The sequence below is a fragment of the Lepisma saccharinum genome, chromosome 6 (genome assembly GCF_977018435.1).
Source record: "Lepisma saccharinum chromosome 6, izLepSacc3.1, whole genome shotgun sequence".
NCBI lineage: Eukaryota > Metazoa > Arthropoda > Insecta > Zygentoma > Lepismatidae > Lepisma > Lepisma saccharinum.
In genome coordinates this window covers 16,132,375-16,151,810 of record NC_139234.1, presented here as the reverse complement: position 1 = coordinate 16,151,810, position 19,436 = coordinate 16,132,375, and the positions used below count along the sequence as shown (strand labels likewise).

Here is a 19,436-nt window from a genome sequence, read left to right as displayed (position 1 = left end):
TATAGGATACCATAAACCAAGAAAAAGTAAGCCGTGGTTTGATAATGAATGTCATAATCTAATAGAAATAAAAAATCAGGCTAGACTTAGATGGTTAAATAACTCGGATGATACAAATCTAAGCAATTATAATAGAATAAAGCGAGAAGTTAACCGCACGTTTAGAAGTAAAAAAAGATATTACTTGAAAAGCAAAATTGACGAAATTGAAACAAACAGCAAAAATAAAAATATCAGAGATTTATATAAAGGTGTAAATGAATTTAGAAAGGGGTGGCAACCTAAAGTAAACTTGATAAAAGATAAAGACGGTGATTTTCTAGCTGACCCATGCGATATTCTAAATAGATGGAAGAACTACTTTAATGACCTTTTAAATGTCCATGTAGGAGATAAATCAGAAGTAAATGAAGTACACACAGCAGAACCTTTAGTTCCAGAACCTAACTTGACGGAAGTAAAAGATGCTATTAAAAGGCTAAAGAATAACAAAGCACCTGACATTGATTTAATACCAGCTGAGTTAATTAAATATGGTGGAAATTCATTAATATGTCAAATTCATAAATTAATTTGTTTAATATGGAATAAAGAAGAAATCCCTCACCAGTGGAAAGAATCCATAATTGTTCCTGTGTTTAAAAAAGGTGATAAAATGAACTGCAATAATTACCGTGGAATTTCTCTACTCTCAACAACATACAAAATATTGTCTAACATTATTTTAACAAGACTAACCCCATATGCTAATGAAATTATAGGTGATTATCAATGTGGATTTAAACGTAACAGATCAACTACAGATCAAATTTTTCACATCAGACAGACACTTGAAAAAAAGAGGGAATATAATCAAAATGTCCATCAGCTATTCATTGATTTCAAAAAAGCATATGATTCGGTCAAAAGAGATAAATTATATAATATATTAGTAGAGTTTGGAATACCTAAGAAGCTTGTTAGTATGATAAAAATATGCACCAGTGAAACAGAAAGTAAAATTCGTGTGGGTAATAATATGTCTGACAAATTTACAATTCATGATGGGTTAAAACAAGGAGATGCATTATCTCCGTTGCTCTTTAATTTTGCCTTAGAATATGCTGTAAGGAAGGTAAAAGAAACTAAAGAAGGACTAAAATTAAATGGTGTGACTCAGTTGTTAGCATATGCAGATGATGTAGACTTACTGGGGGATGATGTGAATACAATTAAGAATAATGCTAAAATATTTTTCAAAACTGCTAAAGAGATAGGTTTGGAAGTTAACAAAGAGAAAACTAAATATATGCTTACAGGCCGAAACCAAGTGTTAGGTAATAATCAAAATCTAATTATTGATAACAACTCGTTTGAACCAGTTTCCAAATTCAAATACTTAGGAGTAATATTAACAAATGAAAATTATATTAAAGAGGAAATAAAAAGTAGGCTTAATTCAGGAAATGCATGTTACTTCTCTCTTCATAAACTTTTGTCTTCTCGTTTAATATCTAAGAAACTAAAAGTTAAAATATACAAAACAGTAATTTTGCCTGTAGTATTATATGGGTGTGAAACTTGGTCCCTTACATTGAAAGAGGAACATAAATTGAGAGTATTTGAAAATAAGATCCTTAGGAAAATATTTGGACCTAAAAGGGATGAGGAGACAGGTGAGTGGAGAAGGTTACATAATTTAGAACTACATAATTTATAGTCATGTCCAGATATTATTAGAATAATTAAATCAAGAAGACTTAGGTGGGCAGAACATGTGGCACGAATGGGAGAGGAAAGAGGAGTTTACAGGATTCTTGTTGGGAAACCTGATGGTAAGAGACCTGTAGGAAGGCCAAGACGAAGATGGAGGGACAACGTTGAGATGGACCTAAAGGAAATCGGTAGGGATGGAAAAGAGTATATAGAACTTGCTCAAGATAGGGACAGATGGAAGGCCTGTGTTGCTGCAGCCATGAACCTTCGGGTTTAAGAAGGCTAGAGAGTTAGTTAGTTATAGTTCAGTGGTTCCCCAATTGTGCGCCGCCTCGCACAATGTTCCAATGTTTTCACTGAAATGACACTTACTTGTTGGTGTATACGTGGCTTATTTAGTACTTTTTACATGTAAAATGTTTCTGAATTTGAAATATGTTTAGAGCCTCCCCGATGCCGCAGTGGTAGCATCGTTGCCTTGTAATTAAGGGGTCCCAGGTTCGATTCCCGGTGGAGGCACGAAGTGGTTCGGATCCCACTTTAAACTGTAGGTCCAGTCCCGATTAGCCTTACTGAGCATAAAGTGGACTTAAAACACCAACTCAATCAATGAAATATGTTTTATTTTTTAACGTAAGGCAAGGAAACTAACCACACTGAGCTTTGCAAGTGTTAAATAGGCCTACACTTTGACTTGGGCGCCACGAAACGAAAATGCTTAGGGGACCCCTATTTTAGTTGATAGATTAGTTATAATGTAAGGAGTGTAACATTTGAGGGGAATTCCCTTTTAGGATACTTTGAACTCTGCTCTAGGAAGTGTATTTAGTAGAATACCCAAGAACCATTGGCGAAGCGTGACATTTTTACGTAGTTATCGCAAGACTTTGCCAAACGTCAGGGTCAATCTTTCAGCCGTGGAGGGGGAGGGGGAATTTCTATATTGATAATGATGATAACAGTGTTCGTACAGACGTGTGAAGTAGAGATGGCCAAATTCATTTTCTTCTACATTGTATATGATCGTAAAATAAGGAAGACTAAACTTTTTTAAATTCTACCCGAAAAATGGAAAAATTGTTAAACGTGTCTCTTCGAAATCCGAGTAGTAAAATTTCCGAATCGAGATTTTAAATTTTCCGGAATCCTGATGATGTTTACCATCCCTGGTATGAAAGTAAGATATGTTAGGGAAAAGGTTCTGTCTAAGTAAGTATGTCTGTCACCTCGAGAACAAAAATCTTGATCAGTCTTGTCATTCGTAAGCATAGTAAACACAAAACAACATTGAAGTACTTCGTGTTTTGTAAAAGAACATTATTTTCAGAAAACGATAATTGAAACGCAGGATCAAAAGAAAGAAAAAAATTGAAAAGGAGAAATACTGTGAAGGAAATACAATGGATCCACAACTGTTTACCTCCCCAAGCTCTTTCTAGCACTAATCGTGGTGAAATTTATGTTTTTGCTTACTTATGACGTCACTGAAAGCCTGCCGTGTTTGTAAACAAGGGGGCTAAAAAAAAGGCCTCTTATGACCAGACCTTCAAGAGCAGGGGAAAAGCGGTGGAAGGACCTTGGATTCTCAGACCTGCTGCGATGAGTTGGCCCGCCTGACACCATTGCACTCAACAGCAAACCTAGCGGGACGGCTGGGCACGGGGGGGGGGGTAGAACTGGGCTCTCCTTTCGATGATTTCGCTCAAATATGCGAGTATTCGGACTTATTTTTTACTTCTTCTCTAAAATATTTAAAAAGCAATTTTTATTATTATTTTGCTTTGTCATCGCCGCAACTCCCGATGACCGGACGCTTCGCCTCTGCCAAGAACTTCATTATAGGAGTAGCTCCTCAATTCGTCGATATTTGGCTTGTACATTTTCAACAAATATCAGACATTACAAAATGTATTTCTTATATAAAGCATTTAACAGTTAAAATATATTTTAAAGAGCAAGTCTGGAATCTCTTTAAAACAGTGTATTTTTAGATGTGTTTAAAACTCCTTTTAATTTAACAGTATTTGGATGAATCCCTTCTTTTCCTGTATCTTAACGTACATTGTTGCTAATGTCAATGTATTTTATTGCATTTACAATAAAATGTGATGTTTCCAATCAATATGTAGTCACCATGGGACCGGAGAGCCAACATGGAGTAAGTGGACTCTGACCAACTGGTAAATTATCTGAACAGATTAATTTGGAACAATCATCTAAATTTTGTTATCTACTCAGGAGAAAATTGAGTAAGGGACTTGCCGTAGCCAACGAGATATTTTTCATTCGCTACGGGACTTGGATAAGCAGAAAAATACTTATAATGAGGGAGGGCCCTATGGAGGGTCAACTCTAACTCTGGCTCTCGCCCGAGGTCCGGCGCTCAAGAGGGCCCCGCGCCTGATAAAAATAATGGTTTATGCACTGTTTATTATAAGTTGGACGCTTCAAATTAGGCAACTAAACTGATTTCTCCTGAATTTTTATGGATTGTTTTAACATGCTTAAAAATCGGAAACCATATTCTAAAAAGTACTGAATAAAAATCGTATTCAAATATTGCAATCAAAAATAATAAGCACTATTTGTTTAATTATAGAATAAAATCATGAAGTGAAAATATTATTTTGTATGAAGCCATCTAAATTGAACGAAAACTAAACAAAAGAGAATTATGAGAAATAATGTTATTTGATATGATTAAAAATTGCCAGTTTGATACGTACGATAAGGATTTTTAACGCACCAATCTTTGGAATTAAAGATAATGAAGGATAATTCGACGTACGTTGATGCGTATGTGTGAAATTTTATTACATGGTAACTATTTTGTGTGTTATAATTTATATTAAATTATAAAATTATTCTTCATTATACCTACTCAAAGTGACGTTTCACTTTCATTGAACCCCTGTTGGATGAAACTACCTTCACAAATCAATGTTCTACCATGATCTACATCTAGAGTTAAAGACGTCATAATTTTTCTGAACATTTCCTACTTTTTAGTATTGTGGCCTCATCTTGTATATTATAGGCATGTCTGCACCTAAAATTAGGCTTTCCCGCATGAACTACATAGGACTTTATGGGGCCCTTGCAAAGATGCTTCTGCATGCGAAGATCAAGTGCCGGCAGGAAATTTGAGATTAATTATAGTAACGTCCAGAATGTAGGTTTTCTTCTTAAAGTGAATTATAAGCAATAAAACCCGTAATTGAAAAATGTATTAGAGAAGGGCTGGACTCCGTGGTCATAGGACGCCTCGCCACTGGTAACAAACAATGTTTTGAGACGTGCACCCTGCGAAATCAATCATCCAAGACGCAGGATGGTGTAGGCCTTACCAGAGACAAAGAAATATGGAAACTAGATAAAAGAAGAGAAGCAGAAAAATCACAGTGACAGGCTCATGGTGGAGCATATCAAATAAATCGCTCAAGATGTGAATTGAAAACTAGAGAGAAATGAACACATTAGCTGAAGACGGGGACAAATATAGAAATGCCACAAGGCAAGCCAGGGCCGCCGTTAGGGAACGCGAGGCCCTGTGCGAACTATATCTGCGAGGCCTTTGCATTATGTAATGTTGAAATATCTATAACGTCAGTTTCTCGTAAAATTCTTCTCTACGCCAACCTGCTTATTAGAATTGTGTAATTATTACCTATTGTTAAGCACGCGTTCGCAGTATCGCCGTTTAGCACCAATAAAATTTAACAACTTTTCTTAACAATTTTCGCCGATTGAGACCTTGTTTTAGTGACACAAGCCCTAGAAAAAAATATTTTATCCTGTGTGCCCCCAGCCATGTACTGTAAATTTACCCTTGCTTTTTATATGCATTTTTTCTGCCAGAAAACGCACTAAGTACGGAAAGGGAATCATGACAGCCAAAGCCGGCCCTAGGGGGTGGCAACTCGGGCACTCATTCCAGGGGAAACCGCACTAGATAAAAATAATTGTTTGTGTGAAGTTTTCTTACGAGTTAATAAGGATACTGGTGCTTCCAATTAAGTAACTAATCTGATATAGCCTTCATTCGTGTCTTATTTTGACATACTTAATCATATCCAAAATTACTGAAATCATAAACAAAGTAGCTACAATAGTGTTACAAATATTTGTATCAAAAATACTTAAATTCTATAAGTAAACAAAAATAAATGTTAATATATAAAAATATTTTTTTATGGAAACAATGCAAATTCATAACAGTATCAAAATTCAATGAAAATTAAATAAAACATTAATGTTATTGGATATTATTACATATTGCTACTTTTTTAGTTAAAGTAACAATACGATATTAAACATTCCCGGTTTTGCAATTAAATATGTACTAGGGGTACACGAGATTGAGTGATCGATTTGTTGTTTTAAGTTCACTTTATGCCCAGATAGGCTAATCGGTACTGGTCCTACAGTTTAAAGTGGGATCCGAACCACTGTGCCATGTGCCTCCACCTGGTATCAAACCCGGGACCCCTTGATTATAAGGCAACGACGTATACATCAGAATGAAAACTAAATGAAAATGTAATAGTCTTTACATTATAATTTTGTAGGACACCTGTACTTCACACTAAGGAACAAAAATTGAAAAAAAAAAATTATTATTCGTCCCGCGAATACGTTATGCCTCCAATCATCGCAGCCTTCATTTACCAGCATGCCCCCACCCTTCTTCCCACACAGCTTACAACAAAACAGAAAATCTTATCTTTCCTCTTCGAGTACACCAACCACCTTCTGTCGACAGTTTCCCCATTTTGCATAACACGCTTATAATGTCCAGGTGAAAAGTGTCGATTATCTCCATTGATTGGGTAATCACGATTTATGAGGCGAATAGGACATTTTTGAATGATTGAATCTAATTCGGAACTGTTCAAAACGGACGGTCACTCACCTGGATCTAAAAGCAGAGACGGTCTGTCACCTGGCTCAGACGATGAACATGAAACATATTCCTTCTCGCAATTACAGAACATTTGGCACCTGGTTCACAAACGAGCTACATTTAAGGTCACCACAGCCACTGGTACATACGATTTGTACTATATCGCGAACACATTCAAATCCGTAACACCGCCATCAACACTAACACACTTGACGTCAAGTGTATCTACATTATTTCAGTTTAAGTGGTGAAATTTGAAATGGAAACTGTATTTACAAGCAGCAAGATTATTTCGAAGGCACCCTTCTGACTTTTTAAAAACTGGTCCTTTTTTTCCTTCTTTTTTTTTTCTTTCTTTTGGAATCCAGATTCAAATTTACGAAATTTGTCCCGTTCCCTAGACAGTCATATAATCTCGATTCTACGCACCCGCACGCACTACTGTGTCAAACAAGAATGACTTGAAATGTGTTGATACTTCGGCATGGTTGTAAAATCGGGCTAAATCTGGAAACTTACCTTCTTTGGGAGAGTTTGAGAGGCAATTTAAAAAAATGTATTCACATCTCCAGATCTATACTTCTATTTCATCTGGGGGGGGGGGGGGCAATATGCCGACCCAAGGTCCTTTGACCTGCACACCGCTTGCCTTGAAAAGCCTGTTTCTGAACCCCCTTTTTGGAAATGGATGGCGTTGTAAAGTTTGACGTCAGAGGGAGGAAGGCAGTGGAAGAGAACACAGTACCCCCTGATTAGAAAGTGAAATAATCTTGTGTAATTTTTGTTTTTGTATTCGTGTGTTCCTTATGATTTATTTTTGTAGAATTTTTGTAGGATTCTCATTTCATATCTAAGTTTGAGACATAAATACTGTCGTCAAGTACAGTAAAACGCAATATTAAAAAACTGATATTATTTTACGTAGTTCCTTCCGACGAGAATGTGTGAGAAATTATTGAGAAGACAAATTTGACGTGGCAAATTCTAAATTTGCCGTTCATTTTTTTTACGAGACTGCTATACAAGCCCCATTTACAATCTAAAGTGCTTGGACTAAAAATTGACGCCAATTCTGTGTTGCGAATTGCTTGCATAAAAACATCGTGAAATTGCTATACATGCAGAAAAGCTCAAATAAGAACACATTGAAAATAAATTCTTGCAAACTGAGTTTTGCTTAAATGCTGCAGTTACATTTGAGTGCATAAAAGTGACAGGCAAATGAGTGATTGTTTATGCCTACTTTCCTTATTTGACGTCACTTTTCTGCCTCTTTAGTTAAATGTTAACGATGAGCATGAAAATTGAAGAAGGGACACTCACAAAGGAACATCCAACCCCACGACACGATTTGAGCGAGTGCATTTTTTTAGAATTAGATATTTGAATAGTAGGAATTAATAAAATGGGATGATAGGAGTGAAGCAAAATAACTGAACTTGTCTTTAATTTCGAAATTCTTCACAGTAATGCTGTGGCGCACAGCCTGCCAATCAACTTAGGGGCACAGCCTGCCAATAAACTTTTCTTTGGGTGAACCGTGGTGAGCGCATCGAATCCCATCGCCGCTATTTTCTGGCTTTCGAGACTGGAGCCTGGGAATCGAACCCGGGCGGGACCACTCGCACCAAACTCTAGAGCGCTAACCAGTAGACTTCGCGGGAGCCCTCTTCACAATAATAGGTGCGTTTAAATTAATTTATTTAATATAAAATAACTTTCTTCTCATTTATCTAACCACCATTCATCATCGTCGCCACGATCAGACCTATTTCCCTACTTGATTTAGAGGTTTTGATGACTACAAATCCGCAGCCCTACTCATTATTCTCGAAAACTATAGCGTTACGTGTTTTGCACTAATGGAGTATCAGACACTCGGTAGACGGTTTCCTCTTGCCGTTGAAGACACCCAGCTGTGGTTGTAAACACGAGGGGCTGTAGTAAAGAGCCCCACCTTACAAGCGCGTTTGCGCGCACACACACACACCGATAACATAGACTGCGTTCTATACCTCGATATCGGGTGCACCAAGAAACAACGGGGTTAATGGGACAGGCGCACACGTAGCCCGACGCGACAAATTTCATGGAAGGACCTTCCGATGGTGGGGTTTGATGCCTGCCGACTCTTGTTTTAGTCATTTCGCGGTTGTCTCTCAGTTTCCAGACAAATAACCATTTTATGATGGTCGAACATTAGGCAGGAAATCAGGGAAATTTGGAGTCACAAATGGATCGTTGTTCCCTGTCGGCGAATTTGTACTGGTGGTGACAAGAAAGGACAATTATGTCTTTCTTCCTTCTACTCGAGTGCAATCGCGCTTGCACAAAAAATGAGCAAATAACGGACTTGGAAGCGCGAGGCCCTGTGCGGTGGCAGGTGTCGCACACCCCTAACGGCGGCACTGAGGCAAGCAAGTTCTACAACCTTCTGCTTTTAAACACGAAGTGGCAGACAGTGAACGAAGAAAAGGAAATATGAAGTGAGAAGGAAAATAATGGGGCAGTAAAATTTTTCGAATGAAAAGAACCTGAGCAAACCAACATTTAAGATGACGAATATATGTCCATTCCAAAATGTTCATTTTTACTGCAAATGATTTTGTCCTAGTGATCTGGTAGCCCTATCACGGTAAGGCTTGAATTTTAAAGAAGCCGACCATCACAACATAATGAGCGAAGTTTCTTCAGTTTTCTAAGAAACAAAAGGACAAAGAACAGGTCGACCTTTGGTTCGACCTCCCTCCTTAGCTTTTATCATTTGCATGACCTTCAGAAACAGTGTGGCCAACTGCATATCTGTTCAATGTAGCTAACGAACAGTGGGTTATTCGTGTATCTATCAAAGCTTTAGTTTCTGCACATACGGACTTTGTAGCAATTTCCTCATTATCAAGTAATCACGATTCATCTTCAGCTGAGGAAGCGTGTTGATCTATTGACACTGTGGTTTGTGCTTCGAAACCTTACATAATTTTCTTATGATTGAGCTCATTGGTTTAATTTTGCAATAACTTAGAATTGTATAAACTAAACGGGAAATATATGACGAAATGTGCACTGAACAAGGACTATTGAGCGCATCATATACAGTCACTATGCACTCCATAAACATGGGATTTAATGTACCGAATATTGTTTACATCTACCTACAAGCTCAGTCGTTAGGGCGGCTGACTACCATTCGAGAGACCCGGGTTCGATCCCCGGCGGGGGGAGAACCGGGAATTTTTCCTCCTGATCAAGCGGATCCGGCGCCCACCCAGCGTCGTATAAAGTGGGTACCTGGAGGAAACTCTGGGAGTTGAAGGCGGCCAGTGGCGTGGTGCTGATCACATCACCTTCGACAGTGATCAGGAAAGTATGGGGCCCTAACTCCACCCCCCCTATACGCCTTCATGACGCGGTGCAAAGCACAGGGGAGCACTTTACCTTTTATCTAACTACAAGTATGTTACGCTGAGCGTAACACGCTGCGACGCTAAGGTCAAGGTTCGAACTCTTGTTAAGGACGGATTATAGCACCTAATACAGGAGCAGAAAGAATGCCAGGTCAGAAAGGAAATTTTGGGACAATCCTAAGGAAATTTCTCGGTCCGAACCAGGAACAATACTGCAAACAGAGCGGTCAGCTGTGCAAGTCGATGGGTTTGCAGGTGCGGTGTGAATCCACGAATAAAATCTGTTTCGCACAATTCTCAGAAATTCCAAACATTTGAACATTCTGGAGCGATTGCCTCAAGGAATGGTTCTATAAGCATTCTCTCGCAGTTGCACTAACTATGTATAAAGCTTTGAATAAGTTGTCAATTTGTTTTCCGAACTTTCATTGATCCAACGTAAGCGAAGTTTCATGGGGAGAGGGGAAGTTGACCCGCCAATAATCAGTTTCGTATTGTCAGCGAGTATGAAAATTAATAAGTAAAAATAACAACAGTAATAATAATGGACTTGATTTTACATCAATTGGATATAACAACTTCTTTGCGAAGTAAAATAAACCAAATCAATCAAACACTCAATTTCGAAGATGAGGATGAGTGACATGAAATTTGATTCATTGATTGATTGATTTGCTTTACTTCGCGATCTTGTGCCACTTTTGGCTAATTTGCGAAGATGGGGATGAGTGATGATATGATGAAATTGATGAATGGACACACAAATATACATGTATGACAATCAGTTTTTGTCACCTACGTTTTTATTATTCTATATCCTAGGCTTTCATTATTTTATATTTTTCTGTAACTTCGTATCCTCTTGATGCTTGGGTAGAAAAACAACACGTTTCTGAACCTTTTGTGTTTCTCTGCTTTTGTCGACTTTTCCCCCGTTCGTTCAGGGGAGCTGGGAACTACCACAATGTACTGTGATAAACCTTTCACTGTTTGAGCGACTTTTGTGCATTTGGCGACGAGAAGTTCCACTTGGGAGGCCAATTAGTGGAGGAACATGTTACGTACCGGGTGAGAGTCCAGGCGATAGAATCTATTCTTTTCACCCCATTCTAACGCAACACGTGTGCCTGAAGAAGCTGGACCAAGCAAAAAAGGGACGCTTGACCACCAACGACTCAACTTCAGATTTCCGAGCCTAAAAGCCAGTCTGTTGAATTCGAAATTTCAAGTTGTCTTTAAATAGTGGCAGAACGGACGAACATACACAGTCTACCGCCAGTTCTGCGACAGTCTGAGTAAAGATTCGGGACTGTCTTTTTTCTACCGCGCCGTGTGTTTTACCCTGCGTGAGTGAGCGACAGTGACTAGTCGTATAAATAGTGACCTGTGTTAATTAGTGACCTGTGCACTGGATTCGTGTTATTCTTTTTGTGACGAGGAACATTAATACAACTATGGCGGGCTAAATCACAAGAGAAGGAGGGCCATGGGTCTTCCTATCCTGCATGAAGCCGACAACGCAGATCGCCGCTCAGCGTCGCGGCGCCACACCGCTAAAACGCCGCCACAAGCGCCACAAATGACGTCCGCAGCCCAATATGAAGCTATGTAACGATACCGCCGAAAGCAGCCAGCCGAATCAGCGTCCTTGAGTACTTCGACGGCGACGCCCGACAAAAGTTCTACAGAGAGAGAAAGAGAGAGGAATGGAAAGATGAAGCGACACCAGCCCTCACTTATACCTACCGTCTAGAAGAGAAGACTGAGAGATGGAGCGACACCTACTGCGTCTTGAGACGACGCCGACGTCCCGCGTGAGATTAGCAGTGAGAATCCACGAATACCTCCGGTAAAGCAACTTCGACAGTTTTCGCCGTCCCCCGAGTAGAGAGAGAGACGATGCGAAGCAATTAATCGCTCCACCACGAAGCAGACCAGATGGCAGAGAGGCAGTTTTTCCCTCATCCTTATCGCCGTGATGTCGAAGCGTAGAAGGAAGGTGTGTCCAAGAAGTTTCCGAAGTGCCGCAACAAAGAAGTAACGTGGGGAAGTGTTAGGGTCGCGAGGAGGACCGCGGATTGACGTCACGCCGCCGTTTAAAGGACTACGGTAAACGTCGCTGGAACGTCTAGATGGTACAGTATACTACTGTTAATTTTCTATATGTGTGAGTGATCATCTACCCAAGACTCCAAAGATCGGCCGTCGGACGAAAAGATACCAGTATTTAAATTAAAAGTCGCAAAGGTATTGATTAAATTTCTTGCAATCATCATCTAAATTTCACGACAATTGCTAATTCGGAAGATCGATTCACAGCATACTGTTGTTTTTCCACGCTCTGCGCCGAGCTGTTGAGTAATAATGTTTATTTATGTCACCTTATATGCTTTACTCGGTAAACATTTGGTTAAAACTGCGTATATCGTGTATCTCTTGCAGAGATCACCTCTCAAGTTTGCTAAATAAGGAAGTAAATTAACTTCCTGCTATTTTTAATATATTCATACATCAGTGTCTTCATTTTTCATTCTGTAAACATGTGTGCGCCTTGCATTTTGATATCTATGTTGCACGAGTTGCGTGCCCTGCCTAATGTTATTGAAGTTCCGAGGCGCAGTAGTGATAATTCTACAATAATGATTTAATGTTTTAATAAAAAAGAAGGCAAAGTGTTCCCCTGTGAAGGCCATGAAGGCGTATATTAATGTTTTAATAAATTACGAAATATAAAAGATTACGTGTTATGCTCGTTGGCAGAATGTAATGAGCGTGCGCTGATGAAAGCTAAATATCTTTAATTCTAAGCAAATTAACGTCTGCGGGCGCACTTTAAGATTCATAAGAAAACTAAATATTGCTTGGCATCTAAGAAATCCAATGTATTTACCTTAATGTAATTTTCACCCCTGCGGTATGAGAGAGTGTGTGAATGCTTGAATGACAGTGAGGGGTTGTGTAATGTGTCTATTTTTGTGTGTTATATAATATACATTATTGTTATCTATGATTTGACTATGATTTGTGTTTATACATATCGTATACTAATCCTCATAACTATTGGTATTAATATTTCGTACAACGTTAAGTCAGCAAAGCATTTCCGCTGGACTTTATGGCTAACATTAATTATTATTATCTACGTCGTTATTATTATTATTATTATTCAACATCACTTTATGCACGAGTCGGCTATTCGTCGGGGGTAAAAACCGATCCGGTGACACGTACCCTGGAATCAAACAGTTTAGCTTGGCATCTAGGAAGGGGACTTCGGTCTCCGGACTAAGCGTCAAACATGGACCTCTGGCTTCGTATCGCGATGTACTAACCACTCTGCCACGGGGGCGGCTAACGGTAACTTGCGTTGAACAACACATTAAAAGTAAGGAAACATTAAAATTTTACTCATAGAAAGTGTAAAATGCTCTGCTTCAAAAAAAGTTAAAAATATAATTTAGAACACTTCCACGGGTCTTTCAGTGCATTGCATAACTCGAAGGTAGGACAAATAATAATGCGTATTATTTTTGAAACAGCTTTACCAATATTTTGTCAGTATAGCCGTAAAACATACATAAACGTTCTACCTTCGAATTAATCACGACACTGATGATAAACTATGACTTGTTATCATACTACATCAAAGAACGCAACACAACACTCACGTCTTGGTCAGTAGTCGAACCTAAATCCCACTGAACTCAGATTGTTACATGAGATATAGGCTTTGGAATTGGGAACATTATTTTATTAAAAAATATGTTCGATAAAATTACATGCATAGCTGATGTCATATTATATATAAAATATTACATAAATATACAGTGGAATTAATAATTTCAAAGAAAAATTATAAATAACACTTCAGATTCAGTCCATATTAGTATAAGGGAAGTTATAATACTGTTTACAAGTTAGCTCTCTTGCGTTTGTGCATTATGGTGTTAGCAAAACTAGTCTTAAATACATATGCAGAGCGAGTTGTTGGAAAAATGTGTCAATTGGTGAGTAAATCTGTTCAGGAACTTGACACTGTTTTCGTTTCTTGCGTAGACTGGACTACCTTATAATATTATTGCACTTCAGAGGCAACTTAAATATTAAAATACTAATTCGCATAATACTCCTCCCTTTGCTTCTAAAAACTACTGTACTTAATTTCATAAAATATCAAGTGTTTATGTCGCACCTCCACATGATGTCATTTCTCGCAGACCATTGACCTTGGGGAGGAATTATGAATAGTTTTATTAAAATACAGTTACTTTATCAAAAGGTGAGACCTCATTTTTATAAACATGCTCTCGAGCAGATTATGTACTTCCTTTCAAAAATGCCCGATCACAATCCTTCAACGTTCGGGCACCATGACTTCCTAAGGAACTTTTCGAATGTCCACTTTGTTCCTTCGTTAGCATGTTTTCTTATCACAGGTTATTCAAGCGCCAGTCTCCTGAAGCTAAATTCACAGAAGTCTTCCAACTTTCGTGTTGAGGATTTGTTCACTGCGTGCCTGATTCTACATCCCCGTTGTTGAAAGCCATGTTATCGAAAGCAGGCAACACTTTCATTCTTATTCCTTCTTTGGACGAGACTTTCGAGGTGTCGGCCGACATGTTGGAAGGTAAAGAACCTGTAAAAGAGGCAATATAAAGTGAATATTAATAAGAGTGTTCCACAAACATCTTGGTAAAAAGGAAATATGGGTTCACAATTTAAATCTCTCGTCTTCATTGCGTGCATTTTATGAGCGGAAAAGGAAATTATCATGATTACAGAATCGACGATTTAGTCCTAGTAGCAGGGATTATTGTCTTCAAATCTAGTATCCAAGCTGGTTCGATAGTTATTTTATAACGGCAGCCAAAACTATGGCCCGCAAAAGGTTTTCTTTTAATGTGGTCCGGTTTTGTACTTGTAAAACCTATTATATTTACTGTAAGTAAAATGTAATACAGTGCGCGACAAATTGCTCAAGTGTTAATACAAAAAATGTTTGGACACCCCTGCTTTATAATATTGGCACGGTCTGGATTAGCCTATGCATGTGGACAAACTGTTTTTTATTTTCCCTTCAATGACTCATCACAGAAATTAGTGACAGATCAGCGTCCCTACTGCGAGCTCCACTCTAGGGCAGAGCATATTTCGATATATTGGTATTCAGTAATTATTTCGTTCGTTCAAGTCTCGATATTGTAAAAGCAATTAACTTCAATATATCACATATACCATTGTTACATAAATTGCCAATAGATATTTTATCACAACCAATATCATTGTGACCATCGATATTGATATTGTTGACAGCCTATATATCGAAATTCGTTATTGAACACATTTCTAGTACGTTCTCACACTAGCTTCACGAAGTGATTCTACACAGAATTGTGTGTTATTGAAGGCATGCTGCACGTGTATATACTTTTGAAAGTGAAGAAAAGAATGAGATTCATAAACAACAGAAATGCCGTGCAAACAACACAGTAGACAAAAGCTGCGACGTGCGAGTGAAAATAGTCTTGGAGCAATGGGTTGATTGATTGATTGATTTAGTTTATTTTACTTCGCGTTTTGTGCCTCTTGGCTAATTTGCGAAGATGGGGATGAGTGATGAAATGATGACATTGATGAATGGACATTCACAAACAAACAAGCCCGAGCGGGATTCCAACCCGGGAACCTCGGCGTCGCAGCGCGATGTGCTAACCACTCGGCCACAGGGTCCGGCTTGGAGCAATGGGGTGACCAGGAATTTTCCAAGAGCATGTCTTCATACTTCTTCTTATAGTAGTTGGAGTTATGTTTTACCGTCAGTTCAAATTAGGGTTATAACCTCACTTGAACAAACAAACTCACCTGGACACACCATTGCCATTGTCAATACAAGAACATGCAACAAGGAAAAGTGCTAACACAAACTTCGACATAATTTCTACAAACCCCAAAGTTAATCTTGTGTGTCTAAAGGTTCTTCAATCACACAAGCCATTGGTACAAGGAAAGATATTTCATCTAGAAAGTAAATAAACAAAAATTAAACATTTTATTATAGTTTTCAGTGTGTTGACAACCTTATTATATTGATGATGTCCTTAAATTCATCAATTCTGTAGTCTTGCCTGAGTAAAACAAATTGAATGTTAATTTTTTCCAACTTGTTTTCTCTTTGGTTGCCTCTAAACTAGAATCATTGGTTCAACTGCGTTTCGCTGTGAAATGTTCGACAAAAAGATTCAACTAATTTTTCTATCATTAGTTGCTACATTCTGTGAACATGTACAGTTAATAAATTTGCTTTATAGTCATGCTATTTGCTGGTTTTCATGGGATAAATGATAATGAGTTCAGTTATATTTGTAAACATTCATCTTCAGAATTTAAATAACAATGTTACCCTCTCCTTTGGAATAGGAAACACAGAACAAGACCAATTACATAATAGTTCAATAAATATCTTCAAATACGTTATGCCTACGAGAGAGGACAGCTACGATATGTTAAAAAAAATCCTCCTTTTCGAAATTAGGTGTTTTAATTTGGCCCAACATGCAGCAACAACAATGTCAAAAGAATGGATCTAAATTATGTCTTTGTTCGTACAAAACCAATAGTTTAGTTTTAATCTCACCTCTGTGCTCGGAACTTCCGATTCCTATGTGTTTGCATTGGTATTGCTCTTCTCTCCATGCTTTCGCAGGGTATGCTGGTTCCTTGTGTTTCGAGACGTCCAAACCTAGGAAAGAATTATTAAAATACGTCATTTTGCTGAATGGAAATAGTGGTTTGTCATTAAAAATTTCAGATTTACTCAAGAATGTACATATTTTTATAATCCGATTAATTCCGAAGATCCGTGGAAGTTACCTATCTTGATAAGTTCTTGCAAAGCTGATAATTTCACTTCTTGTTTCGGACTCTGACCCTCGTGTCCAATATTATATCTGAACTACTGCCCGTAATTGCAGTATCGATTCAGTTTCTTGAAGACGAGAGATCTGTTCTAAAGGGTAACATTCAATGCCTAGAGTAAGTAACTGGATGGGTCTTCCGACAATAAAATTCGATGGTGGTCATGACACCGTTTTAGGTTTTAACGCTTGTTTTTCTTAACAGTCAGAAAAGAGACGTATGGCAGACATTGAAGGGAACAAATTGCTCTACTGTACAGATATTGTCGGGATTTTTTATGCCAGCACGATTTAGGTTAATTTGGGGGCAAAGGGCACTTGTTATTATCTTCAGACCACGATAACTAACTACAGTAAACGTAGAGTTTTCTGAGCAGCTATATCCTTTAGGGAAGGGTTGAGATCGGAGGGAGATGCGTCAGTGAAAATAACATCGGCTGCAACATTCACGGTACTCTGAGCGGACAGAAAAATTCCATCCTTTCTTCGTTGTAGCTGCACATTCTCGAGAACGGAATAATATTGGATGTTCTATCATATGTATGGTTGGTTGCGAGATGACCTAATTTCACATTTCTTGAAACCAGTAGAGGGAGATTATTTCCGTAACATCTTTGTCTGTTATGCATTTGAAGCATCGGAACGAGTCACAACTCTCAAAGCAGCCAATTAACCAAGCGAGCCGCTGACGTCATCTCAAACCAGAACCTATCGCTGAGACCCTTGATCAGGTTCTACACGCCCACTAGGCTCGCTAGACAGACTCGCTCAGTCCGCTGGAGATGTTCCGAAAGTAATTCGACTACCTCAACGTTAACCATTAACATGGATTCATGAAAGCGAGTGCGTCCCATAAAGGGTTCGAAACGATATATGTATAATATAATCAGAAAGGGGAGGAGGCTGTTTTGTAAGCCCGGGCCTCCACATATGTAAATCCTGGCCCAAGAACAGTGTAATACGTAGAATGAGAGAGTGTGTGGTTTAGGAGGAGCAGGAATCAAAGTGGGACATGCTACCAATGTTCTGACGTGTAGGTTCCGTATTGCATTTGAACGAAATAGGACGATGTGTATTAGCAGCGCGGACCTTAAATCTACAAAGTTCTTTACTCTGAAAAATAATCTTGACGTGGTTAATGCGTTCCGTGTGATTCGGCTTTCATATGGTGGCGGATCAGTAGGCGTGGCAATTTTGTATTCTTCCCTTAAATCGTTATTTTGTCCTCCACCTTGTTCTTGGCAAGTGTTTTGTACGAGTGAAGAGAGTAATTGAGCAGTGGCGACCTATATAATTATAATTATGTAACACGGACAGCTAAGTTCACAGGTAATTTCTGACTCACCTCTCTCTTCCTCCTCGAGGGACACCCTGAGCGTGTTGATCCGTTTCAGGCATCCGAACATAATAACGCAAAGGGACGCCGACCAGGCAATGATGGCCAGCACGCCTGCCACGTTGTACGCCAGCAGCTGAAAGAAACGCAAATGTACAGTATCTGCAGGGTGAGAAATCATTCAAGACTGGTGGAAGAGGGGGTTAGGAAAATCAATCTACACACACAAATATTATTAGACGATTTACATATAATATAAAATAAATCACTGAATATATTAAATACATTATTATTAAATACATAAAGGATTTCCCTTTACTTACTGGTTAAAGTTGTGAATAAATTTTAAAAATTGAAGGAATAATTCTATTATGTATAAGTGTTTGTTTTCTATATCCAGATTTCATAGTTATATTTGTATTTTATTCTAGTTTTACTATTATTGTGCATATAATGTTGTTAGTGTAATCTGCTACTGATCTCTTGAAAGAGAGGAGGGAAGGAGAAGGAGAGAGAGAGAGAGAGAGAGAGAGAGAGAGAGAGAGAGAGAGAGAGAGAGAGGAAGCATTCAGCACTAACAACAACACTATTTTGTGTGTTTTTATACTATTCTTGGTAAAAATATAATATTTGAAGTCAAAACTAATTTCTTATCTTTTGTTGTTACAAGAAAAAAACTCTCCCCCCGGGAAAGTTTTAGTGGGGGAAGGTTTGAGGTCAAGATTGTTGGTGGGGGGAAATCCTCCCTTTCCCCCACCCCAGGTTTTCGCACCCGGAATATCTGGAAAGGTACTTCGTTAACGTAACCGAGTTATAGTTAATGGATTTGAAACTTAACTGGGTTGGTATTTTTGTATGCAAGGGCATCGCCGGAGAATTTCGTTTGTGGGGATTGGGGGAGTAAAGGGTGGACGAAATATTTTCAAGTTGATATGCTTCCGTTTCCCTCCGCTCTCCCTGCCATTATCTCTTTCTTTGTTCCTGTCTCTCTTTGTAGCTTTCTTTTTCCCTGTTTCTCTCCATTGCTTCCCTCTCTTTCTCTATATTTCTTCATTTTTATCTTTCTTCCCTTGCCTTTTTTCCCCTTTTTCTTTATTTCTCTTCCGTCTTATTTTCCTCTATGCTTCTCTTTGTCTTTATTCTCATATTTCCCTATCTACCCATTTCTGTCTTATTCTATCTAT

General features: G+C 38.5%; 1 protein-coding gene across 1 annotated transcript in view; it reads right to left on the bottom strand.

The window, feature by feature from the left end:
- Nucleotides 1-13,738: 13,738 nt before the first annotated feature.
- LOC145989250 (putative ammonium transporter 1) overlaps nucleotides 13,739-19,436 on the bottom strand; it is a 44,444-nt gene continuing 38,746 nt past the window's right edge. Inside the window, exons 9-11 of the mRNA XM_083124567.1 lie at nucleotides 18,262-18,388; nucleotides 16,637-16,741; nucleotides 13,739-14,638 (exon numbers count right to left, since the gene is read on the bottom strand). Coding sequence (XP_082980693.1) covers nucleotides 14,508-14,638; nucleotides 16,637-16,741; nucleotides 18,262-18,388 — 363 coding nt within the window. The 3' untranslated portion in view covers nucleotides 13,739-14,507. The remainder of the gene's footprint in view (nucleotides 14,639-16,636; nucleotides 16,742-18,261; nucleotides 18,389-19,436) is intronic.